The sequence below is a fragment of the Mesoplodon bidens genome (assembly GCF_964165515.1).
Source record: "Mesoplodon bidens genome assembly, chromosome: 15".
Lineage (NCBI taxonomy): Eukaryota > Metazoa > Chordata > Mammalia > Artiodactyla > Ziphiidae > Mesoplodon > Mesoplodon bidens.
Genome location: NC_138171.1, coordinates 63974973 through 64000566, shown reverse-complemented (window position 1 = coordinate 64000566; position 25594 = coordinate 63974973). Strand labels below are relative to the sequence as shown.

The 25594-nt window shown below is 42.7% G+C and overlaps 1 protein-coding gene across 5 annotated transcripts in view; it reads left to right on the top strand.

The window, feature by feature from the left end:
• Positions 1-25307, top strand: part of CLUAP1 (clusterin associated protein 1) — a 43844-nt gene extending 18537 nt beyond the window's left edge. The window contains exons 8-14 of one of the 5 annotated variants that reach the window (XM_081257032.1): positions 3968-4109; positions 6159-6231; positions 7101-7178; positions 18091-18198; positions 20869-20924; positions 21209-21265; positions 24244-24483. In XM_081257032.1, the coding sequence (XP_081113158.1) occupies positions 3968-4109; positions 6159-6231; positions 7101-7178; positions 18091-18198; positions 20869-20924; positions 21209-21265; positions 24244-24390 (661 nt within the window). In that variant the 3' untranslated portion in view covers positions 24391-24483. Of the gene's footprint in view, positions 1-3967; positions 4110-6158; positions 6232-7100; positions 7179-18090; positions 18201-20868; positions 20925-21208; positions 21266-24243 lie in introns of all 5 variants that reach the window. The other 4 variants (XM_081257034.1, XM_081257033.1, XM_081257036.1 and 1 more) reach the window with 4 other exon arrangements.
• Positions 25308-25594: the final 287 nt, after the last annotated feature.

The following is a 25594-nucleotide window of genomic DNA, read 5'->3' as shown; positions in this document are numbered from 1 at the left end:
TAATATGGTATATCACATTGATTGATTTGTGTATATTGAAGAATCCTTGCATCCCTGGGATAAATCCCACTTCACCACGGTGTATGATCCTTTCAATGTGTTCTTGGATTCTGCTTGCTAGTATTTTGTTGAGAATTTTTGCATCTATATTCATGAGTGATATTGGTCTGTAATATTCTTTTTTTGTAGTATCTTTGTCCGGTTTTGGTATCAGGGTGATGGTGGCCTCGTAGGATGAGTTTGGGAGTGTTCCTTCCTCTGCAGTTTTTTGGAAGAGTTTGAGAAGGATGGGTATTAGCTCTTCTCTAAATGTTTGATGGAATTCACCTGTGAAGCCATCTGGTCCTGGACTTCTGTTTGTTGGAAGATTTTTAATCACAGTTTCAATTTCGTTACTTGTGATTGGTCTGTTCATATTTCCTATTTCTTCCAGGTTCAGTCTTGGAAAGTTATACCTTTCTAAGGATTTGTCTATTTCTTCCAGGTTGTCCATTTTATTGGTGTAGAGTTGCTTGTAGTAGTCTCTTAGGATGCTTTGTATTTCTGCGGTGTCTGTTGTAACTTCTCCTTTTTCATTTCTAATTTTATTGATTTGAGTCCTCTCCCTCTTTTTCTTGATGAGTCTGGCTAATGGTTTATCAATTTTGTTTATCTTCTCAAAGAACCAGCTTTTAGTTTTATTGATCTTTGCTATTGTTTTCTTTGTTTCTATTTCATTTATTTCTGCTCTGATCTTTATGATTTCTTTCCTTCTGCTAACTTTGGGTTTTGTTTGTTCTTCTTTCTCTGGTTTCTTTAGGTGTAAGGTTAGATTGTTTATTTGAGATGTTTGCTGTTTCTTGAGGTAAGCTTGTATAGCTATAAACTTCCCTCTTAGAACTGCTTATGCTGCATCCCATAGGTTTTGGATCGTCCTGTTTTCATTGTCCTTTGTCTCTAGGTATTTTTTGCTTTCCTCTTTGATTTCTTCAGTGATCTCTTGGTTATTTAGTAACGTATTGTTTAGCCTCCACGTGTTTGTGTTTTTTACGTTTTTTTCCCTGTAATTCATTTCTTTTTTTTTTTAATAGCTGTTCTACGGTTTTTTGGGTTTTTTTAATTAACTAATTTATTTATTTTTGGCTATGTTGGGTCTTCGTTTCTCTGTGAGGGCTTTCTCTAGTTGCGGCAAGCGGGGGCCACTCTTCATCGCAGTGTGCGGGCCTCTCACTATCGTGGCCTCTCTTGTTGTGGAGCACACGCTCCAGACGCACAGGCTCAGTAGTTGTGGCTCATGGGCCCAGTTGCTCTGCGGCATGTGGGATCTTCCCAGACCAGGGCTCGAACCCGTGTCCCCTGCATCGGCAGGCAGACTCTCAACCACTGCGCCACCAGGGAAGCCCTCGATTTCGTCTTCTATAGCTGTTAGCAGTTGCCTTATGTATTGAGGTGCTCCTATGTTGGGTGCATATATATTTACAATTGTTATATCATCTTCTTGGATTGATCCCTTGATCATTATGTAGTGTCCTTCCTTGTCTCTTGTAACATTCTTTATTTTAAAGTCTATTTATCTGATATGAGTATTGCTACTCCAGCTTTCTTTTTTTTTTTTTTTTTTTTTGCGTTACATGGGCCTCTCACTGTTGTGGCCTCTCCCGTTGCGGAGCACAGGCTCCGGACGCACAGGCTCAACAGCCATGGCTCACGGGCCCAGCCGCTCCGCGGCATGTGGGATCTTCCCAGACCGGGGCACGAACCCGTGTCCCCTGCATCGGCAGGCGGACTCTCAACCACTGCGCCACCAGGGAAGCCCCCAGCTTTCTTTTGATTTCCATTTGCATAGAATATATTTTTCATCCCCTCACTTTCAATGTGTATGTGTCCCTAGGTCTGAAGTGGGTCTCTTGTAGACAGCATATATGTGGGTCTTGTTTTTGTATCCACTCATCAAGCCTGTGTCTTTTGGTTGGAGCATTTAATCCATTCACGTTTAAGGTAATTATCGATATGTATGTTCCTATGACCATTTTCTTAATTGTTTTGAGTTTGTTTTTGGAGGTCCTTTTCTTCTCTTGTGTTTCCCACTTAGAGAAGTTTCTTTAGCGTTTGTCGTAGAGCTGGTTTGGTGGTGCTGAATTCTCTTAGCTTTTGGTTGTCTGCAAAGCTTTTGATTTCTCCATCGAATCTGAATGAGATCCTCGCTGGGTAGAGTAATCTTGGTTGTAGGTTCTTCCCTTTCATCACTTTAAATATGTCATGCCACTGCCTTCTGGCTTGTAGAGTTTCTGCTGAGAAATCAGCTGTTAACCTTATGGGAGTTCCCTTGTATGTTATTTGTTGTTTTTCCCTTGCTGCTTTCAGTAAGTTTTCTGTGTCTTTAATTTTTGCCAATTTGGTTACTGTGTGTCTCAGCATGTTTCTCCTTAGGTTTATCCTGTTTTGGGACTTGCTGTGCTTCCTGGACTTGGGTGGCTATTTCCTTTCCCATGTTAGGGAAGTTTTTGACTATAATCTCTTTAAATATTTCCTCTGGTCCTTTCTCTCTCTCTTCTCCTTCTGGGACCCCTATAATGCGAATGTTGTTGTGTTTAATGTCGTCCCAGAGGTCTCTTTGGCTGTCTTCATTTCTTTTCATTCTTTCTTCTTTATTCTGTTCCGCAGCAGTGAATTCCACCATTCTGTCTTCCAGGTCACTTATCCGTTCTTCTGCCTCAGTTGTTCTGCTATTGTTTCCTTCTAGTGTAGTTTTCATTTCAGTTATTGTATTGTTCATCTCTGTTTGTTTGTTCTTTAATTCTTCTAGGTCTTTGTTAAACATTTCTTGCATCTTCTTGATCTTTGCCTCCATACTTTTTCTGAGGTCCTGGATCATCTTCACTATCATTATTCTGAACTCTTTTTCTGGAAGGCTGCCTATCTCCACTTCATTTAGTTGTTTTTCTGGGGTTTTGTCTTGTTCCTTCATCTGGTACATAGCCCTCTGCCTTTTCATCTTGTCTATATTTCTGCGAATGTGATTTTTGTTCCACAAGTCTCAGATCCTTTTAATAGAAAAATTTCTCTGTTTTCCTCTAGTCCAAAAGATTATTAATTATTTTCTAGTTTGTCTGTTTATGTTTTTATTTTTTAAATTTTTTTGGCTGTGCCGTGCGGCATGTGGGATCTTAGTTCCCCGACCAGGGATCAAACCTGTGCCCCCTGCATTGAGAGCTCGGAGTCTTAACCAGTGGACTGCCAAGGAAGTCCCTATCTGTTTATATTTTTAAAAGAACAAAGTTTTCCCTTTAAGATCAATAATAAGAGAAAAAAATTCAGCAAACCAATTGAAACAGGTTTTTATGGTGTCGTTTTATTTTTAAGTTTTATATTGTTTAAAAACTTAGCTTTAATTTGTAGCAACCTATATTTCTCTTTTTAGGGGACTGATTAAATTTTGGAACATTCAGACAGAATATTATGCCCAACTAAGATAATGCATATATTTAATTTATTGATTTTTAGAGATGTGTATGATGTATGATTATTCTTTAACTCTGTATTGAAATATGTGCCATATTGAGTGAGGAAAAAAGACCTCAGAGCTTCATTTAAGATAATATACTTAATATACTTAATGTCTGTTAAAAAGAAATGCATTTCTGTATGTATCTATGCATAGAAAAGTCTGGAAGGATGTATGTCAAATATTAAGTGCTAATACCTAGTGATGGGATTATGAGTAATTTTATTTTTATTAATACTTTCAGGATTGTTTCTAGTTTTTACAAAGAGCGTGTCTTAATTTTTGATTAAAAGTATCTTCATTTTGTGGGGAGGGAAGAGAAAAGGGGAAATTTGCTTTAGTTACAAGAATGAAGAACCTTCTCTAATTAAAGGCTTTCCAAAGAAAACCAGGATGGAATCTGGAGCTCTGAATACCAATTTCAAACTACTGTATTTTTGTATATTGATTAATCTTTCAATTTTTATTTCTTTTTTTTCCTAGGCCAGCCTTTATGGATGAATATGAGAAGACTGAGGACGAATTGCAAAAGCAGTATGACATTTATCTAGAGAAATTTCGAAATCTGGCTTATCTGGAACAGCAACTCGAGGATCATCACAGGATGGAGCAAGAGAGGTTTGAGGTGAGTGCTTAGTCCTTCTGTATGACCATTCGTTCTGGTGTGTTACTTTGTACTTGTTGACATGCCAGTTTGTAAATATCACTGTGAAAAGAATATCAGGTGAATGTTTTTTCTCCCTGATCAGACTAAGGATTGCTCATGTGACTCTTCTGTTTTTCTGCTTGTGTAGCCTGGGCTCCAAGGTTGTCAAATCTTTGGTAGTAGGTTGTCACGAGAGTTTGGTCAGTTAGGACTACAGACAGGGCTGGGACATGACCTGTGCAGTTGGATACAGCTGCAAGCTTAGAAGGGCCTGGGCTTGCTTTAATCCTCTGCTGTCACCGTCTTGAAATTCTTAGTAATTTTTAACTGCATTTTATTTTGCACTGAGTCCCACGAATTATGTAACATGTCTTGTGTACAGATCTTGCTTGGTCAGTTCACTTAAAGATTTTCAAGCCCTGGTTTATTGAATCACCCAGAGTAGCTTTTCAGAAACTACTTTTTATAGAAGAATTGTAGCTTACTGATTATTGTGGGAAATATGTATGACCTATAAACTGACCAGCTGTCTTTCAGGTTCCTTTCATCCCAATGTGTAAGGCCATTTAGGAAAGAGTATTTCAGATCCCAGCATCATTTGATAAATACGGAATCAAAGCAAAGGAATTGGACAGAGTTGGTGTCATTTTGCACTGCCCTTATCCCCTAGGGATATTTCTGCTTAACCCTAAAATAGGCATTTGGAATCTATGTTCACAGTGAAACTGGTCTCCAGTCTCCCTTTCTCATGCTGTCCTTGACAGCTTTTGGTATAAAGGTTATCTTAGCCTTATTACAAACCTGGACATTTGAATTAGGTGACGCTACTTTGTTGCCAAGAGGGCTGGCTCTAACTGACACCTTCATCTGGACATGTTTATCTGGATGAGGAACCTGTTGCCACTCTTGCTGTAAGGCAGAGGCAGGCCATGGAGGAATGGAGGGTCCAGGACAGGCATGTTTTGAGGGCAATGAAAAGACCCTGGAGTTCTGGACATTTTAAACATTGGGTGTCTGGGAAAGAGCAGTAAAGAGACAGTGAAAATAAGCTGATCATTTTGTACTATTGTCTGGGCCACCCCTAGGCTCAGAGAACGTACCAAAGAACGTGCCTCAGGATGCGAGTGGGTGGCCCCGGTTACTTCTGAGGGGCACCTTCCTGCCCACCCTCCCTTCAGCAAGTACCTACCCTCTTTTTCTTCTGTGCTCACAGCTACTCCCCATGCTTCTAATACCTGGTCCCTCAAAATATCTCATGCATGAAACAGTGCTTCCTTTTTAACATTTAGAACAACAGCACATTTTTAAAAGCAATTTCCTCTCCCATTCTCTTTTTCTTTTTTTCGGCCGCACCGCACGGCATGCGGGAGCTTAGTTCCCCAATCAGGGATGGAACCCGCACCCTCTGCAGTGGAAGTGCGGAGTCTTAACCACTGAACCACCACAAGGAAGTCCCTCCCATTCTCTTTTTGGACAATAATCAGGGCCACATTTTGTAACCTAACTCAAGTATTAGCTTTTTTTTTATACCCTAGGAATTAAAACCAGTATTTCTTTCTTTTCCTATCTGATCACTCCTACCATTTAGCCCCTTTCAGGGTTAGAATTGTGCAGGGCAGAAAAATGATAAAATTCGTGCTTTATTTTAAGAGCAAGAGGCCCTATAGTTGATACATCTGTTCCTGTGTCCACATCCCACACAGGCACACGTGACGGGCATCTTGTCGTGTTGTCAGTTTTCTTCAGAGGCAGTGAGGTGTAGTGGGAGGAGCCTGGCTTTGGGGACCAGTGAGGCCCATTTTGGGCCAGTGGTGTCACTTCTGGGAGCCCCCCTTTTCATCGGGCTGCCAGAGTGATGACGGAGAAGGGGTGTTGAGTTTCCCATGCAGCGTTAGTTCTCTTCCCCTTCCTGTAGTTTAGTCTTTTTTGCTTCTATATCACAAATTTAGCAGTACTTACGTGGTAAAGAATAATAAAACAGTCCAGAAAGTGTCATTTCTTCTGGATCTTGTTTTTCTTGCTCCATAGGAAGCTGAAAACACTCTCCGTCTGATGCAGAACAAGCTAAAGGAGGAAGAAAAGCGACTGCTCAAGAGCAGAAGTAAGCCCACACTTTTTAAATGGACGTGCTTACTCTGGACTAGAGTTTTTAGCCTCGGAAAACTTACACGCGTATTTTGTTTATTTTCAAAAGGCAATTTTCTCACAACTTTTATATCAGGTACCATTTTAATTCACTCAGGAGCTCAAGAGAATGTTTTAAATTACATAGCATTTAAAGTACATTTGGTTTTCGTGCCAACTGAAATACTGTTTTCCCCTGTTTAAATGATACAATTAGTTTGAGTTGCATATAATTATACAAGAAAATTTGCTCTTAGAGGTCTTGTAGGGTTCCTTATTTTAGGGCAAACTGAGGGAAAGCAAATATTGTGACGCAGTACAAGTGTACTTACTTGAAGGTAGTCCCCCCACTTCACACACACCTGTCATGTGTCCCCCAGTAATCCAAAGTCGTTCATCTAGGCTCTCAAATGTAGAGAAATGGGGGTTACCAACTTGTGAGACCTAGATTCTGGGAAGAAATGTTCCCCATGTCTGGGTAGCACACTTCATCCATGAACTTCCCCAAGGTGTCAAGTCAGCCTTGGGAGCAGTAGCAGCACGTGATCTTCACGCGGAATTGATGGCTTTGTCTCACAGAGTTACTTCTCTTGCTTGTTTCTCTTTTCCTGTGATGGTTTTTTCTCTCAGGCTGGCGGGAAGTGTACCTGTCCCAGCAGGTGTGCTCTCTCTCTGCCTTTTCCCTTTGTATCTCTTTCCTGTCATACTTGTTCTATGCCTCTCTCTCCTGAATGTCAGGAAACTCTGGAAGAAGAGTAGGGACTGCTGTGAAATTCTCTAGGGGCAAGTTTAGAAAATTCCAAGGGCCTCTCTAGCAAAAGCAGCCCCTTACCTTTATGGTTCCAGGTCGGCCAGGAGTGCCTGAAGCAGCCCTAAGTGATAAGCCTGCATGGAGTTTATCCCCTTCCGAGAGGCCCAGCACAGGTAAGAGCCCGGTTGGTTGGCTGCATCCTGCTCTGCCCTGGACCAGCATGTTAAGACCTGTCTCAGTGATCTTGCTTTATTCTTCTGAACTCAGACTTTAATTTTGTGATCCATAGGTTTAGGATCTCATGAAGGACAGAGATTCTCATGAGTATGTGTGATTTAGTTTTTTTGGAAAAATAAGTTCCAGTTTAAACCAACTTAATGAAGGAAAGCGCTTAATTTAGTAATTTTTTTTTTTTTTTTTTTTTTTTTTCTTTTTGTGGTATGCGGGCCTCTCACTGTTGTGGCCTCTCCCGTTGCGGAGCACAGGCTCCGGACGCGCAGGCCCAGCGGCCACGGCTCACGGGCCCAGCCGCTCCGCGGCATATGGGATCCTCCCAGACCGGGACACGAACCCGTATCCCCTGCATCGGCAGGCGGACTCTCAACCACTGCGCCACCAGGGAGGCCCAATTTAGTAATTTTTGACCAAAAAAATTAGGAAAATATTTACAAAGGACCATTCTCAGTTCTATTCATCCTAAGCTTCTTAAGATGCCCTGTCTTTCTTTGCTTTTCTGCACATGTGGGAACATTGCACAGAATATTGGGATATAAAGGAAGACCTGAACTTTTCTCTGTGAAAGACTCCTCTGAACAGAAAAATCTAATAGTACATAGATGTGAATCGGGGCAAGAATTAGCAAAATCCAAAAGCTGGAAGAGAGCATCTTGTTCAGGCCACTCTGCAGGTAGCTGATTCAACCCAGCAAAGCATTCTTGAGTATCTGTTCTGGGTGCTAAGGACATAGCAGTGGACAGCAGACAGAGTTCCTTGCCTTAAACCATTTGATGTGCTAATGACATGCTGGGGGACAAACAATAAGCAAGCTGTTTGTGGAAGGTGAAAAATACCATGGGGGAAAATGTGGAGCAGGTAAGGGGCATAGGGAAGGTGTAATAGAATTGCAGTTTTAAAGAGGAGTCAGGGTAGACCTCACCAGGAGATGCTGTTTAAGCAAAGGCTAAATCAGTAGAGCTGGGGAGAAGGGAGCTATCAGATGGGGAAAGTCCCAGCCTTTCTGTGAGAAACTCAGTGAGTTTCGCTGAGTGAGGAAAAGTATGAACACATGGGGCTGGAGCTGAGGCAGATGAGATGAGCTGGAAGGTGGGCCGTGTGCTTGGGGCTCACATTTGATGGAGACTGTCTTCCCTGTTAAGCAGGAGGTAAAGTCATCTCAGATTTGGCTTTGGGATTTGGAGTAAGAGGTTGGAGGAAGAGAAAGTTTGAGTAATTAGAGATGGGAGAGTGCCACAGGCCCCAGAGATTAAAAAGGCAAAGTGCTCTGCTGGGATGCCCTGTAATAAAAGTCCAGGGCGACTCTTCATCTTCCCACCATCCTTTTAAACCTTGTTGCTGGGGGTAAATTTATAACTGTATCCTCGGTAGGATTCAAGCACTGTAGCATTAGGAACTTAAAGAATCCTCTGAATTTATAAAATGACCCAGGAATTTCTAGAAAGCAACTGAGTAACCTTGCTGTGGTTCCATTTTTGTGGTGTAGTGGAGAGCAGATGTTCATGCATGTCATGCACATTTACCACATGCCTACTGTGTGACGGGTGTTGTGCCAGTGCACAGTGATGGAAAAGGCGCTCAGGGATCTCCACGTCTAGAATTGTACCATCGGTACCTGGCCATGAGCTGGTGTTCTTGGAGCACTTGAAACGTGGCTAGTCCGAATTGAGATGTGCTGTTTGTGGAGAATATACACCAGATTTTGAAGATTTACTATAAACGTAGAGTAAAATTACTGATTAATACTTTTTTAAATTGGTTACTTTTTTTGAATTTTATTTTATTTTTATACAGCAGGTTCTTTTTTTTTTTTCTTAAGATGTTGGGGTAGGAGTTTATTAATTTATTTATTTTTGCTGTGTTGGGTCTTCGTTTCCGTGCGAGGGCTTTCTCTAGTTGCGGCAAGCGGGGGCCACTCCTCATCACGGTGCGCGGGCCTCTCACTATTGTGGCCTCTCCCATTGCAGAGCACAGGCTCCAGACGCGCAGGCTCAGCAGTTGTGGCTCACGGGCCCAGTTGCTCCGCAGCATGTGGGATCCTCCCAGACCAGGGCTCGAACCCGCATCCCCTGCACTAGCAGGCAGACTCTCAACCACTGTGCCACCAGGGAAGCCCCAGCAGGTTCTTATTAGTTATCTATTTTATACATATTAGTGTACATACGTCAATCCCAATATCCCAGTTCATCACACCACCACCCCTCCCACCCGCCATGTTCCCCCCTTGGTGTCCATATGTTTGTTCTCTACATCTGTGTCTCAATTTCTGCCCTGAAAACTGGTTCATCTGCACCACTTTTCTAGGTTCCACATATATTCACTCTGTATGACAGACTCTAGATCCATCCACGTCTCTACAGATGACTCAATTTCATTCCTTTTTATGGCTGAGTAATATTCCATTGTATATATGTACCACATCTTCTTTATCCCTTCATCTGTCGATGGGCATTTAGGTTGCTTCCATGTCCTGGCTATTGTAAATAGTGCTGCAGTGAACATTGGGGTGCATGTGTCCTTTTGAATTATGGTTTTCTCTGGGTATATGCCCAGTAGTGGGATTGCTGGGTTATATGGTAATTCTATTTTTAGTTTTTTAAGGAACCTCCATACTGTTCTCCATAGTGGCTGTATCAATTTACATTCCCACCAACAGTGCAAGAGAGTTCCCTATTCTCCACACCCGCTCCAGCATTGTTGTTTGTAGATTTTCTGATGATGCCCAATCTAACTGGTGTGAGGTGATACCTCATTGTAGTTTTGATTTGCATTTCTCTAATAATTAGTGATGTTGAGCAGCTTTTCATGTGCTTCTTGGCCATCTGTATGTCTTCTTTGGAGAAATGTCTATTTAGGTCTTCTGCCCATTTTTGGATTGGGTTGTTTGTTTTTTTTAATACTGAGCTGCATGAACTGTTTATATATTTTGGAGATTAATCCTTTGTCCATTGATTCGTTTGCAAATATTTTCTCCCATTCTGACGGTTGTCTTTTCATCTTGTTTGTAGTTTCCTTTCCTGTGCAAAAGCTTTTAAGTTTCATTAGGTCCCATTTGTTTATTTTTGTTTTTATTTCCATCACTCTAGGAGGTGGATCAAAAAAGATCTTGCCATGTTTTATGTCAAAGAGTGTTCTTCCTATGTTTTCCTCTAAGAGTTTTATAGTCTCCAGTCTTACATTTAGGTCTCTAATCCTTTTTGAGTTTATTTTTGTGTATGGTGTTAGGGAGTGTTCTAATTTCATTCTTTTACATGTAGCTGTCCAGTTTTCCCAGCACCACTTATTGAAGAGACTGTCTTTTCTCCATTGTATTTCCTTGCCTCCTTTGTCATAGATTAGTTGACCATAGGTGTGTGGGTTTATCTCTGGGCTTTCTGTCCTGCTCCATTGATCTATATTTCTGTTTTTTTGCCAGTACCATATTGTCTTGATTACTGTAGCTTTGTAGTATAGTCTGAAGTCAGGGAGTCTGATTCCTCCAGCTCCGTTTTTTTCCCTCAAGACTGCTTTGGCTATTCAGGGTCTTTTGTGTCTCCATACAAATTTTAACATATTTTGTTCTGGTTCTGTAAAAAATGCCATTGGTAATTTGATAGGGATTGTATTGAATCTGTAGATTGCTTTGGGTAGTAGAGTCATTTTCACAATATTGATTCTTCCAATCCAAGAACATGGTGTATCTCTCCAGCTGTTGGTATCATCTTTAATTCCTTTCATCAGCGTCTTACAGTTTTCTGCATACAGGTGTTTTGTCTCCCTAGGTAGGTTTATTCCTAGGTATTTTATTCTTTTTGTTGCAATGGTAAATGGGAGTGTTTCCTTAATTTCTCTTTCAGATTTTTCATCATTAGTGTATAGGAATGCAAGAGATTTCTGTGCATTAATTTTGCATCCTGCAACTTTACCAAATTCATTGATTAGCTCTAGTAGTTTTCTGGTGGCATCTTTAGGATTCTCTATGTATAGTATCATGTCATCTGCAAACAGAGACACTTTTACTTCTTGTTCTCCAATTTGTATTCCTTTTATTTCTTTTTCTTCTCTGATTGCCGTTGCTAGGACTTCCAAAACTGTGTTGAATAATAGTGGTGAGAGTGTACATCCTTGTCTTGTTCCTGGTCTTAGAGTAAATGCTTTCAGTTTTTCACCATTGAGAATGATGTTTGCTGTGGGTTTGTCGTATATGGCCTTTATTATGTTGAGGTAGGTTCCCTCTATGCCCACTTTCTTGAGAGTTTTTATCATAAATGATTGTTGAATTTTATCAAAAGCTTTTTCTGCATCTATTGAGATGATCATATGGCATTTCTTCTTCAGTTTGTTAATATGGTATATCACATTGATTGATTTGTGTATATTGAAGAATCCTTGCATCCCTGGGATAAATCCCACTTCACCACGGTGTATGATCCTTTCAATGTGTTCTTGGATTCTGCTTGCTAGTATTTTGTTGAGAATTTTTGCATCTATATTCATGAGTGATATTGGTCTGTAATTTTCTTTTCTTGTAGTATCTTTGTCCGGTTTTGGTATCAGGGTGATGGTGGCCTCATAGAATGAGTTTGGGAGTGTTCCTTCCTCTACAGTTTTTTGGAAGAGTTTGAGAAGGATGGGTATTAGCTCTTCTCTAAATGTTTGATAGAATTCACCTGTGAAGCCATCTGGTCCTGGACTTCTGTTTGTTGGAAGATTTTTAATCACAGTTTCAATTTCATTACTTGTGACTGGTCTGTTCATATTTTCTATTTCTTCCAGGTTCAGTCTTGGAAAGTTATACCTTTCTAAGGATTTGTCCATTTCTTCCAGGTTGTCCATTTTATTGGTGTAGAGTTGCTTGTAGTAGTCTCTTAGGATGCTTTGTATTTCTGTGGTGTCTGTTGTAACTTCTCCTTTTTCATTTCTAATTTTATTGATTTGAGTCCTCTCCCTCTTTTTCTTGATGAGTCTGGCTAATGGTTTATCAATTTTGTTTATCTTCTTGAAGAACCAGCTTTTAGTTTTATTGATCTTCGCTATAGTTTTCTTTGTTTCTATTTCATTTATTTCTGCTCTGATCTTTATGATTTCTTTCCTTCTATTAAGTTTGGGTTTTGTTTGTTCTTCTTTCTCTTGTTCCTTTAGGTGTAAGGTTAGATTGTTTACTTGAGATGTTTACTGTTTCTTGAGGTAGGATTGTATTGCTATAAACTTCCCTCTTAGAACTGCTTATGCTGCATCCCATAGGTTTTGGATCGTCCTGTTTTCATTGTCCTTTGTCTCTAGGTATTTTTTGCTTTCCTCTTTGATTTCTTCAGTGATTCTTGGTTATTTAGTAACGTATTGTTTAGCCTCCATGTGTTGTGTTTTTTACATTTTTTTCCCTGTAATTCATTTCTAATCTCATAGAGTTGTGGTCAGAAAAGATGCTTGATATGATTTCTGTTTTCTTAAATTTACTAAGGCTTGGTGTGTGACCCAAGATGTGATCTATCCTGGAGAATGTTCCATGCACCCTTGAAAAGAAAGTGTAATCTGCTGTTTTTGGATGGACTGTCCTATAAATATCAATTAAATCTATCTGGTGTGTTGTGTCATTTAAAGCTTGTGTTTCCTTATTAATTTTCTGTTTGGATGATCTGTCCATTGGTGTCAGTGAGGTGTTAAAGTCCCCCACTATTATTGTGTTACTGTCGATTTCGTCTTTTATAGCTGTTAGCAGTTTCCTTATATATTGAGGTGCTCCTATGTTATGTGCATATATATTTATAATTGTTATATCTTCTTCTTGGATTGATCCCTTGATCATTACGTAGTGTCCTTCCTTGTCTCTTGTAACATTCTTTATTTTAACGTTTATTTTACCTGATATGAGTATTGCTACTCCAGCTTTCTTTTTTTTGCGGTACGCGGGCCTCTCGCTGCTGTGGTCTCTCCCGTTGGGGAGCACAGGCTCCGGACGCGCAGGGTCAGCGGCCATGGCTCACGGGCCTAGCCACTCCGCGGCATGTTGGATCTTCCTGGACTGGGGCACTAACCTGTGTCCCCTGCATCGGCAGGCGGACTCTCAACGACTGCGCCACCGGGGAAGCCCTCCAGCTTTCTTTTGATTTCCATTTGCATGGAGTATCTTTTTCCATCCCCTCACTTTCAATGTGTATGTGTCCCTAGGTCTGAAGTGGGTCTCTTGTAGACAGCATATATGTGGGTCTTGTTTTTGTATCCACTCATCAAGCCTGTGTCTTTTGGTTGGAGCATTTAATCCATTCACGTTTAAGGTAATTATCGATGTGTATGTTCCTATGACCATTTTCTTAATTGTTTTGAGTTTGTTTTTGGAGGTCCTTTTCTTCTCTTGTGTTTCCCACTTAAAGAAGTTTCTTTAGCGTTTGTTGTAGAGCTGGTTTGGTGGTGCTGAATTCTCTTAGCTTTTGGTTGTCTGTAAAGCTTTTGATTTCTCCATCGAATCTGGATGAGATCCTCGCTGGGTAGAGTAATCTTGGTTGTAGGTTCTTCCCTTTCATCACTTTAAATATGTCATGCCACTCCCTTCTGGCTTGTAGAGTTTCTGCTGAGAAATCAGCTGTTAACCTTATGGGAGTTCCCTTGTATGTTATTTGTTGTTTTTCCCTTGCTGCTTTCAATAAGTTTTCTGTGTCTTTAATTTTTGCCAATTTGGTTACTGTGTGTCTCAGCATGTTTCTCCTTAGGTTTATCCTATTTGGGGCTCACTGTGCTTCCTGGACTTGGGTGGCTATTTCCTTTCCCATGTTAGGGAAGTTTTTGACTCTAATCTCTTTAAATATTTCCTCTGGTCCTTTCTCTCTCTCTTCTCCTTCTGGGACCCCTCTAATGCGAATGTTGTTGTGTTTAATGTTGTCCCAGAGGTCTCTTAGGTTGTCTTCATTTCTTTTCCTTCTTTTTTCTTTATTCTGTTCTGCAGCAGTGAATTCCACCATTCTGTCTTCAGGTCACTTATCCGTTCTTCTGCCTCAGTTATTCTGCTATTGATTCCTTCTAGTGTAGTTTTCATTTCAGTTATTGTATTGTTCATCTCTGTTTGTTTGTTCTTTAATTCTTCTAGGTCTTTGCTAAACATTTCTTGCATCTTCTCAGTCTTTGCCTCCATTCTGTTTCCAAGGTCCTGGATCATACTGTCATTATTCTGAATTCTTTTTCTGGAAGGTTGCCTATCTCCACTTCATTTAGTTGTTTTTCTGGGGTTTTGTCTTGTTCCTTCATCTGGTATATAGCCTTCTGCCTTTTCATCTTGTCTGCTGTGAATGTGGTTTTTGTTCCAGAGGCTGCAGGATTGTAGTTCTTCTTGCTTCTGCTGTCTGCCCTCTGGTGGATGAGGCTATCTAAGAGGCTTGATGGGAGGGACTGGTGGTGGGTAGAGCTGGCTGTTGCTCTGGTGGGCAGAGCTCAGTAAAACTTTAATCCGCTTGTCTGCTGATGCGTGGGGCTGGGTTCCCTCCCTGTTGGTTGTTTGGCCTGAGACGCCCGGACCCTGGTGCCTACCTTGGCTCTTTGGTGGGGCTAATGTCAGACTCTGGGAGGGCTCATACCAAGGAGTACTTCCCAGAACTTCTGCTGCCAGTGTCCTTGTCCTCACGGAGAGATACAGCCACCCCCCACCTCTGCAGGAGACCCTCCAACACTAGCAGGTAGGTCTGGTTCAGTCTCCTATGGGGTCACTGCTCCTTCCCGTGAGTCCCGATATGCACACTACTTTGTGTGTGCCCTCCAAGAGTGGAGTCTCTGTTTCCCCCAGTCCTGTCGAAGTCCTGCAGTCAAATCCCGCTTGCCTTCAAAGTCTGATTCTCTGGGAATTCCTCCTCCCGTCGCTGTACCCACAGGTTGGGAAGCCTGACGTGGGGCTCAGAACCTTCACTCCGGTGGGTGGACTTCTGTGGTATCCGTGTTCTCCAGTTTGTGAGTTAGCCACCCAGCAATTATGGGATTTGATTTTATTTTGTAAATTTATTTATTTTTATTTTTGGCTCCGTTGGGTCTTTGTTGCTGTGCACGGGCTTTCTCTAGTTGTGGTGAGCAGAGGGCTACTCTTCATTGTGGTGCGCAGGCTTCTCATTGCAGTGGCCTCTCTTGTCGCGGAGCACGGGCTCTAGGTGCACGGGCTCAGCAGTTGTGGCTCGTGGGCTCTACAGCACAGGCTCAGTAGTTGTGGCGCACGGGCTTAGTTGCTCTGTGGCATGTGGGATCTTCCCAGACCAGGGCTCGAACCCGTGTCCCCTGCCTTGGCAGGTGGGTTCCTAACTACTGTGCCGCCAGGGAAGCCCCTGATTTTATTTTATTTTATTTTATTTTTTTATTATTATTATTTTTTTGCGGTACACGGGCCTCTCACTGCTGTGGCCTCTCCTGCTGCGGAGCACAGGCTCTGGACGCGCAGGCCCAGTGGCCATGGCTCACGGGCCCAGCCGCTCCGCGGCATGTGGGATCCTCCCGGACCGGGGCACGAACCCGTGTCCCCTGCATCCGCAGGTGGACTCTCAACAACTGCACCACCAGGGAAGCCCACCCTGATTTTATTTTGATTGCGTCCCTCCTACCATCTCACTGTGGCTTCTCCTTTGTCTTTGGATGGGGGTGATCTTTTTTGGTGAGTTCCAGTGTCTTCCTGTCAATGATTGTTCAGCAGTTAGTTGTGATTCCGGTGCTCTTGCAGGAGGGAGTGAGAGCACATCCTTCTACTCGGCCATCTTGAACCAGTCTCCTATTGGTTACTTATTAAAATGACATTTTACATATATTGGGTTAAATAAAACATTATTAAAATTAATTCACCTGTTTCTTTTTGCTTTAATGTAGTTACTAGAAAATTTTAGATTGCATCTGGGGCTGGCCTATTTCTATTGGACAGTGTTGATCTAAAAGGAGAAACTTACAAAGGAGCTGCCTACAGTTTAAGTGTGTATGAAGTATATTTCATTGTGGTTTTGATTTGAATTTCTCTGATAGCCGATGAAATGGAGCATCTTTTCATCTGCTTATTGGCTGTCTGTATATCTTCTTTGGAGAGATCTATTCAAGCCCTTTGCAGATTTTTAAATTGGGTTTTCCTTTTATTGTTGACTTATATATTTTAGATACTAGACCCTTACGTGATTTCTGATTTGCAAATATTTTCTGTCATTCTCTGGACTGTCTTTTCACTTTCTTGATGCTGTCCTTTGCTGTACAAAGTTTTAAGAAAGTACAGTTTATCAATTTTTTTCTTTGTTGCTTGTGCTTTTAGTGTCATATTTAAGAAACTGCTGAATTCAAGGTCACCAAGGTTTACCCCTCTGTTTCCTTCTAGGAGTTTTATAGTTTTAACTCTTACATTTAGGTCTCTGACCCATTTTTAGTTAATTCTTGTATATGGTGTGAGGTAGGGGGCCAACCTCATTCTTTTGTGTGTGGCTGTCTATTTGTCCCAGCACTACTTTTTGGAAAGTCTATTATTTTCCTGTTGAATCATCCCGGCACCCTAGTTGGCCATACTCATTTTAACGTGTCACTGACAACTTGGTGATTTCAGTGTCAGTATGTATTAACTTTAGTTTACGTGCTTGGTCCTCAATCTATTGCTGTGATTTGTCGGAAGAAATCGTACTGAGCCCAAGTTACCTGTATTAATGATGGTTTAAAATTCATGATATCATTTGCTTTATATTGCATGGGGTGAGGATTTAATGTCATAATTTTCCTGGAGGAAGTAAAAAGTGAACTAATCTGAAGAGTGATTTCACTTTGTGGTCATTAATTTGTGTTAATATCTAGTTAATATCTAATCACATTCTCTGTAACAGCTTTTATAAGGTGGTAGTTGTCGGATCGATTGTACTGAAGTCCTTACGGGATGCCCTTATTGACACTTTCTCCAGCTCCCAGCTTTGCCCCTTCATGCTGTAGAGTACAGTTCTTCTCTCCAGGGCTAAAGGAAGCAGGAAACTTTCCCTCAGTGCCCAGCTAGATGCAGCTTCCATTTCATTACTCTCTTACAGCAGGAGTTACGCAAAGCATTTTTGTAGGTGAACAATTACTCTACTTCCAAACTGTCTTAAGAGTCAGTGAACAGAACAGCAACTGCATTCTTCCAGTTCCATCCTTCTAAAACCTCTGTCACTCTCTGGGCACAGAGCAGTTGAGCTGGGCAGTGAAAGTTTTTTCTCCCCACTGTGGAAACTCTCTTTCTGTAGGTTTACATTAGGAAATGTTCAACCTGCAGAAGACTCCAGAGGAGTATTTAAGAAACTAATGTAAAAGGCCGTTGCATTGAGAATGACCTTTGTTTACCTTTATAATGAATTTTCTCCAGTAAGGAATATCACGAGCACCAATTTTCATTGCCAGTTACCAGGTAGCCATCTTTCCCAGGCAGCCCAATCAGGCCCTTCCTGGCCCATCTCCCTCTTGCCTCCAGGCTTGTTCTGGTGCAGTTGTTGACCATTTCAGTGGGCTCCACTGCCCTCGTGTTATCCTCAAGGAGTTTGAGTTCTGGTAACATGGCCTAAGACTGAACAGAGATGTTTCTTCCCCCCAACTAACGAAGAACTCCCAGCTACCTTGACAGCTGGCTACTCAGTTTTTTAGTTTTACATACTGGAATAATGTTTCTAACTGATATAACTGACCCACTTTTTTCTTGCTTTGGACAATTGTTTATAAAAAAAACTAGCCTATGGTTGTTTGCATTAACTCTTCACTAAGTATCTACAGGCAACTCCGAAGAGCCTTGTAAAGTCAAATGCATCAAAAGAAAGGCTCAGAAGCACAGATGGCTTTTGACAAGAGCCTTACTGGACAGAAGCTGTTTTAGAGGCAATGACGGAGCTGCCCTTTTGTTTTGCCTACTTGTGTCACTGCCAGGTAATGATGACTCCGACATTGACATCCAGGAGGATGATGAATCCGACAGTGAACTAGAAGAGAGACGGCTGTCCAAGCCACGGACAGCCATGGAGGCGCTCTTGCAAGGTACCACAGTGGCTCTTGCTTGCCCTCCGCCCCACGCCCTGTCACAGGAAATGACGGCCGGGATTGGGTCAAGGCTGCTTGGTTTCGAGGCCCGTAAGCACACTGCCCTGTTGTTTATCAGGATTTGGCTCTTAAACTGGTCAGTGGTCATCTTTGCTGCTAATACTCTTACATTTGGCCCCAAGAATAGCCAGTCTTATTTATGGTTTGGTACTTCTCACAGAGGCCACATAACACACTGCCTCTGCTGATCAGCTGAATTCTGCCCTTTTTGGGTCCAAACTGCTCTCAGTGCAGTTACATCCCTTATGGTCAGAGAATTAATGCACAAATAAGAGACTTACGTGAGCATCTGTGCTGTTAAAAAAAAGTTCTTCTGGGAATTCCCTGGCGGTCCAGTAGTTAGAACTCTATGCTCCCACTGCAGGGGGCACAGGTTTGATCCCTGGCCAAGGAACTAAGATCCCCCATGCTGTGAGGTGTGGCCAAAAAAAAAAAAAAGTTCTAGTTTCTACCTTCTTACTGCAAAAGACTCAAGCAATAACATATGTGGAGCAAATGTGGGTGCTCCCCTGGGGTCTTCCTCATGTCCCACTCCCTCACCTGCAGGGATCATGGCCAGTGGCTTGGGGTGTGTCCTTCCAAATTACCTTTCCACACATTTACACGTGTGCACTCACGAGCGCACACACACGCACTCAGATGTGGACACAAAGATCACCTGGAACATTTTTTAACCTAAATGGGACCAGATTGTGTGTGGTTCTGTACTTGCTTTTTAAAATTATTATTAAATATACTGGAACCTTTTTCATGTCAGTAAAATATAAATCTGCTTCATTCTTTCTGACAGCTGCATAGTATTCCATCCTGTGTCTGTACCCATAATTTATTTGGGCATTCCATATTGATAGATATTTAAGTAGTTCCACTCTTTCCTTTGTATGTACATCTTTCCGCATATGTGCAAGTGTTTTTTTAGGTTGCATCATTAAAAATGGAATTCTTAGGTCAAAGGTTATATAAATTGTTATTTTGGTAGATATATATTTGCCTATAAAGCATTTCTGTTAATTTTTGGAACAAAATTGCATTTTTATGTATATAATACTTCTAAGTCGTAAATCATCTTTATTGTTTTATATTAACTTCTATATTAACTGCTTTCTCTTATAGGCTTAGCTATTTTTATTTATTACATTTCTTTTTTTTATAGGATAATTAGATGCTCTGATTCCTTTCTCTTCCTTTTATTTTTTAAGAGCTTCATGATATAAATAGAGGTTAGAGGTTATGACTCCCATTCTGCAGATGGGGGCCAAGGCTCTAAAAAGGTATGGAATTGGCTCAATAAAACATAGTAAGGGCACTGGTTTCCTAAATTCTCCTGCTGACCACTCAGCCTGCAGAAGTAAAATCACAGGGTTCGTTTCCAAAAACTATAAATAAGTTCTTCAAACAACACAAGAGTTGCATTTTATCTGACCAAGGGAGTGTGTCCATAAACAGCTCTTGATGGCCATCTCCAGGCCTTCCCTGAGTGAGCTCCTCTGAGCTGCCTTCGCTGCCTTTCTTCTGAGGCCTGGCTGGCCCTGGCATCACCGGTGGCCGTTTTTCAGCCTTCGGGTATGTGCAGCTCTCTGCCTTCACCCAGCAAGGATGGCTCTTGAGTTTTTGCAGAAGTCACATCTAGACAACATTGACTTCCAGAGGAGGAGGGGAGAATCACTTAGATAATGATGGTGTTTTGAAGGATAAATTAATGTGATACTTAAATTTTTTTACTTTTTGGAGCTCAGACATAGATCCAAGTACAAGTGACACTGGCCCATAAAAGGAGAATATATTTCTTTTTTCAACAGAGAGCACATCTGTTCTATTGCATGTATACTAATAATGGGATTCAGTGATTTTTCCCTAAAATATTTACAGGATACATATTTATTTTTCTGATTTATGATTTGTGCTTATATTTTAATGCCCTTTTCCTCTTTTTCAAAGTGGAAATGCAGAAAATCTATTACTATCACGGTTCTGATTAGCTGGATGCTACTTAAGTCAGTTTTTTATTTTTATTTTTTTAAAGTATTTATTTACTTATTTTATGTATTTGGCTGTGCCGGGTCTTAGTTGCAGCACGTGGCATCATCGTTGCCTCGTGTGGGATCTTTATTTGTGGCATGCAGGATCTTTAGTTTTGTGTGTGTGTGTGTGGTACGCGGGCCTCTCACTGTTGTGGCCTCTCCCATTGTGGAGCACAGGCTCTGGACGCACAGGCTCAGCAGCCATGGCTCACGGGCCCAGCCGCTCCGCGGCATGCGGGATCTTCCCGGACTGGGGCACGAACCCGTGTCCCCTGCATCGGCAGGCAGATTCTCAACCACTGAGCCACCAGGGAAGCCCAGGATCTTTAGTTTTGGCATGCATGTGGGATCTAGTTCCCTGACCAGGGATTGAACCCAGGCCCCTTGCATTGGGAGCGTGGAGCCTTAACCACTGGCCCACCAGGAAAGTACCTACTTAAGTCAGTTTTTTTTTTTTCTTAAGTCAGTTTTTTAATGTGATTCTTCTTTTTCCCAGTTTTCTAAAGGAAAGCAAATCTTGAAGGCCGTTTCCTGTCCTGTATCCTACAAGGTTTTCATACTCTCTTCATGCTTTTGTTCTCCTCAGGACGACCCAGCAAACGTGTCGTGGGCACAATGCAAGGTGGAGACTCGGACAACGATGTGAGTCCCGACCAGCTCCCTGAGCTATCCTGGTCTTGGCCGTCTTGGGCCAGCCTCGTAGGCTAGTTTGGCCGAGAAGCTAAGTGTATCTGACCAGTTTAGCGTGATGTGCTGCTTCTCAGCCCAGCCCTTTGCTGGGTTTGTGGCGGAGTTCGACCTCCCAAGGAGCTAGACTCTCTTCTTTGCTAGTTGTTGGCTCATTTCTTTTCTTTTCAAATGAACGTGCTTGCCCTACTTTTTTTTTTTTTTCTTCTCATTGTTCTTTCCATTCTCGCTTTCCAAAGACGGAAGCAGCACCAGCTCTCTTAGGTAAATGCAAGACTTCCAGCTCCAGGAAACAGGTTGGTTTTCTTTTTCACCTCCATGTGTGTGTGTGTGTGTGAGCCACTTACGGTCAGCAGAGAGCCTTCCCCAAGAGTGATGCCTTGTGTCTGGGGCAAGAAGCCACTCAGATGGGTTCCACAGTGAGTGGTGAAGTTACCTAGAGGTCCCTGTGCTAATGAGGAGGCGGGGTGAACACTGAGCCAAGAGACAAGGAAGGTTATCAGGCCCCTGAACTGTAACCTAGAAGAGAAGGGATTCTGCTGAGGGCCGGGGTCAAGACCAGGCTTTTCTTCAGCTCCATTCTGGGGAGGGAACCTGAAAGGCAGGCTCTCTCGAGACCAGGGCCCAGAGTGTGACATGAGGTTGCTGATGCCTTGAGCACTGTTGAGTGGATAACTGACTGGGAAACCAATGGAATGGGGAATCAAGGCATCCTTGCTGGGGTCCGGTTATTGGGGCCGCACCATCCATCGCTCTGGGCGTGCCTTCTTTGTTGAGTCCCTGGAAGGGCTGTGAGGCCCAAGAGGCAAAGGTGACTGGACTGATGGAGATCGCAGACCTCCCATCAGGCTGAATGCCATGCGTGTCTGGAGCACAGCACTAGTGCATGCACATAGCATGGGCTGATATTCTTGTACAACAGTTCTGTTTATTAGGTACCAATGGTGAATACTTTTAGAGAAATTCACAGGAGGGGAGAGGTCACTCAGATTTGCTGGGCAAGATGCACAGAGAAGATAGGGCCTTTAATTCATAGAAGACAGTCTGTAGAGAAGCAGAGAGACTACCTCCAAATTTTTTTAACAAATTAGGGGATGGATGGCTAAATAGCTTCTATCCATCCATCTTACCCATCTGAGACAGAATTAGGGAAAGTCTGGTGTGGAAACTCATGACACTGGCCTCTTTTCTTACGATTTGCTTGATCATTTGTATAGCTTTCTACTTTTCTGAGTAAATGCCTTATTTGTAGCTTAAAATCTCCTCTGTGCCTGTTGCCACTTATTTATCTCAAGGAGGCTGTTTCCACACATCCCCCTGGGCATAGGGGCTTGTCCTTCAGCTGTTCACTCATTCACTTGCCAGGTGCTTGTTGAGTGCCTGTTACGTACCAGGCACCGTTAGGGGTTAGGGGAATACAGCAGTGAACAGAACAAAGCCCCTGCCTTCTTGATGCTTACATTCCAACGGTCATCAAGCAGATACATCAGGGGTCATGGTGATAAGAAAAATAAAGCAGGTTCAGGGGACAGAGTGACAGGGATGAGGGAGGAGGTCGATGTCTTCTGATTGGTCGGGGAAGGTCACTGATGAGGTGACATTGGGCAGGGGGCTGAGTGGTAGGAGGAAGGTGATGCTGTGGTGGGGCAGTGAGGCCTAGGAAACGTGGTTCCTGAATTCAAGGGCCGGAGGTGGCAGCGTGACTGGGAGTGAGTGAACTGGGGCAGGAGCAGCAGGAGAGGCAGCAGGGGCCACGCACAGCTTTGCAGGATGTGATGAGGGCTTGCGCTCTCTGAGTGCAGCGGGGAGGTGCTGGAGACCCAGGAGAGCTGACCTGAGTTTCAGAGGAACCAGGTGGGGGGCATTTGCAGGGGTCTAGTTCAGAAGCAAGGGTGGCGGTAGCAGCAGACTGGTGAGATGTGGTCAGATTCTGGATGTTTCTAAGGTGAGAACCATTAGGTTTTGTTAATTGGACATGAGATGTTAGAGAAAGAGAGAAATGCCCTGGTTGTGGCTTAATTGGCTGAAAGCATAGTTTTCATTTCCTGAGGGGGGCAGACCTGAGGAAGGGACTTGAGAGCAGATCAAGAGTCTGGTTTTGGACATTCTCAGTGTGAGCTGCCTGCTAGATGTCCACATGCTGGTGTTGAGGACTTCAAGGGTCAGATCTCAGCTGGAGATTGAATTTGGGGGAGCCACCCAAAGACCACCACGAGGATAGATGTGATTGCTCGGGGAGAGAGAGTAGAAAGGGAAGAGAGGAGGCCCAAGGCCGACCCTGTATTGCAGAGGTCAGGGCGAGGAAGCAGGTCAGGCAAGCTCTACCGAGAAGACAAGAAAGTGAGGTGGGGCGAGCACCTGAGAGGAGGGGGCCTGGAGCACAGGAAGGGGGTTCCGGGGGAGGAGGAGCAGTCCTGTGTCAGATGCAGCCACGGGTCAAACAGGAGAACAGAGAATTACCCATAGGATCTGAATCCATTGAATGTTTCAGTCTTGGGGGACTTGTGGGGGGAGTGAGAGCCTGGCTAGTGGGCGCTTAGAGGGCAGCGAGAGGGGAGCCAGCAGGGATAGCGTGAGTGCAAGCTCGTTCAGGGGGTTTGCTGTGAGGCCACAGGAGAACAGGGCAGAGTAGCTGCAGAGGAAGGTGGGGTTACATTTTAGGGTTTTTTATTTTGTGTTTTTAAGAAGAAGGAGATTGCAGCATGTATGTGTGCCGGTGGGAATGGTCTATATAGAGTGACTGACCATCCTGGTTTACTGGGGATACAGGACTTGCAGTATGAAAAAGCTGGTTGAGTTGGTCACCCTGATCTAGATGATGAAAGAGAGAATGTCTTTTATTTTGCTCTTTACACCCAGTTCCTGAGTGGCTTTCCATCCAAAAGCCCAAATAAGCAACCCCCACCAAGCCCCTGCCTTTCTTGCTGTCTACTGGTGGGTCTCTGGGCCTCCAGTGAGCCTCTGTGCACATCCAGTGGTGCTCCTGAGACGTCGGCGGGAAAGCCACCTTGCAGCTCCAGCCTTGGCTTGCCCGTTGGTGTTTGAGGGTTACTGGTTGGAAGACACATTTATATATGTATTTCAGCCAGCAATATATAGACACTGGCCCCGTTCTTATGCCCCCACAGCCTGACTGCTGCTCTGGCCAGCTCTTCCTTCATGTGGGTGTTGCTGGTTATTGAGCTACTAGTAAAAAAGCAAGGTAGGGTCTCTGCTGACATGATGTCAGTAGCAGGGCGGGACTCTCAGCTGTATTTGCTGTCTTTTCCTGTAGGAAGACTCAGAGGACAGTGAGATTGACGTGGAGGATGATGAAGACGACGACGATTTGGAGGACGAGAGCATTGCTCTCTCACCAGCTAAGCCCAGTCAAAGAGTCCGGAAACCTGAGCCCCTGGATGAGAGTGACAATGACTTCTGACCACCTTGCCAAGGGATCCAGGCAGATTAAAACCCTCAGATTTGTAGGTAAAGGGGAAATTAAAGGGTCAGAAGGAAATAGGCATTTTGTTGGATAAGCCAGCAGGACTCATTGTTAATGAAGCAAAACCTGTTTCCGCTTTAGCCTCCCGTGTGTTACTCTACACACTCCAAAGCTTAAACAAGAACTGGAGCAAACCCCAAAGATGATTTTTTTTTCCCTTATCTATCTCCTAAAACTTGCGAACTGCATGTGTTCTTAGTGATTCACATCCACAGGACAAAACCTTGAGAAATAACAGCCAATGCTGTGTAAGTCTTGCCTGTTATTTTTGTCACACTTTTCCTCTAAAAGTCAGCCGGACCTTTGAGTCCAGACCTGGGGCTAGAACTGGGCACAGGACTCATTTCAGGAGTTGTGGGGGAGTGTCTGACTATTCATCACATACAGTTCAGAATGTTTATTTTAGATCAACTTTTGATTCTAGCCTTTATTTTCTTTCTTCTGCATGCTCACAATACCAAGCTTTAAATGTATTTTACTAACTAAACTTTTCTGAAGGAAAATCAGCTAACTCGGATGAAAACTAGCTTTCCTTGAAAATCAGGCAACAGAGAGATGCTCCAGATCATACATACTCCATTTTCTCTCAGAAGGCTGACATTCCTCCTTAGGAAGGAGCAAATTAAGGAAAAAGTTTTGGTACGGATTCATGTTTCTGACCTAAAAAAATAAACCAGAATTGAATTTGATAGAATAGCACTAGAAGAATTTCCCTTCTGTGAAAGGAGAAGTGACAGATAGGTGGAGTTTGGTTTTGTCTTGTTACTATAGAAAGCACAGAGGAGTTTTCATTTATTTTCAATTATAAAGTCAGAAGACTTGTGAAGTTCTCGCAATAAACTTATTTAATACCATATTTTTATATTATTGTTTTATTTGAAAGTATAATTATGTATTTGTACCATAACATATAAATACTTATTTAAGAAGAGTTAGTGGGTTATTATATTACATGTGAATTTCAGGAGACTATGTGACAGTTATTTCTATCTTTGCTTTTTTCTCTGTCTTTCCCTCAATTTTACATAAGAGATTACCCCCTTTTTTAAAAAAAGCATTCAGCATTCAGTTAATTCACCAGTAATTTGAGATGTGCCATCTTTGAAACTATAAGCTAACAGGGAAGAGGTGTATCAGGAGC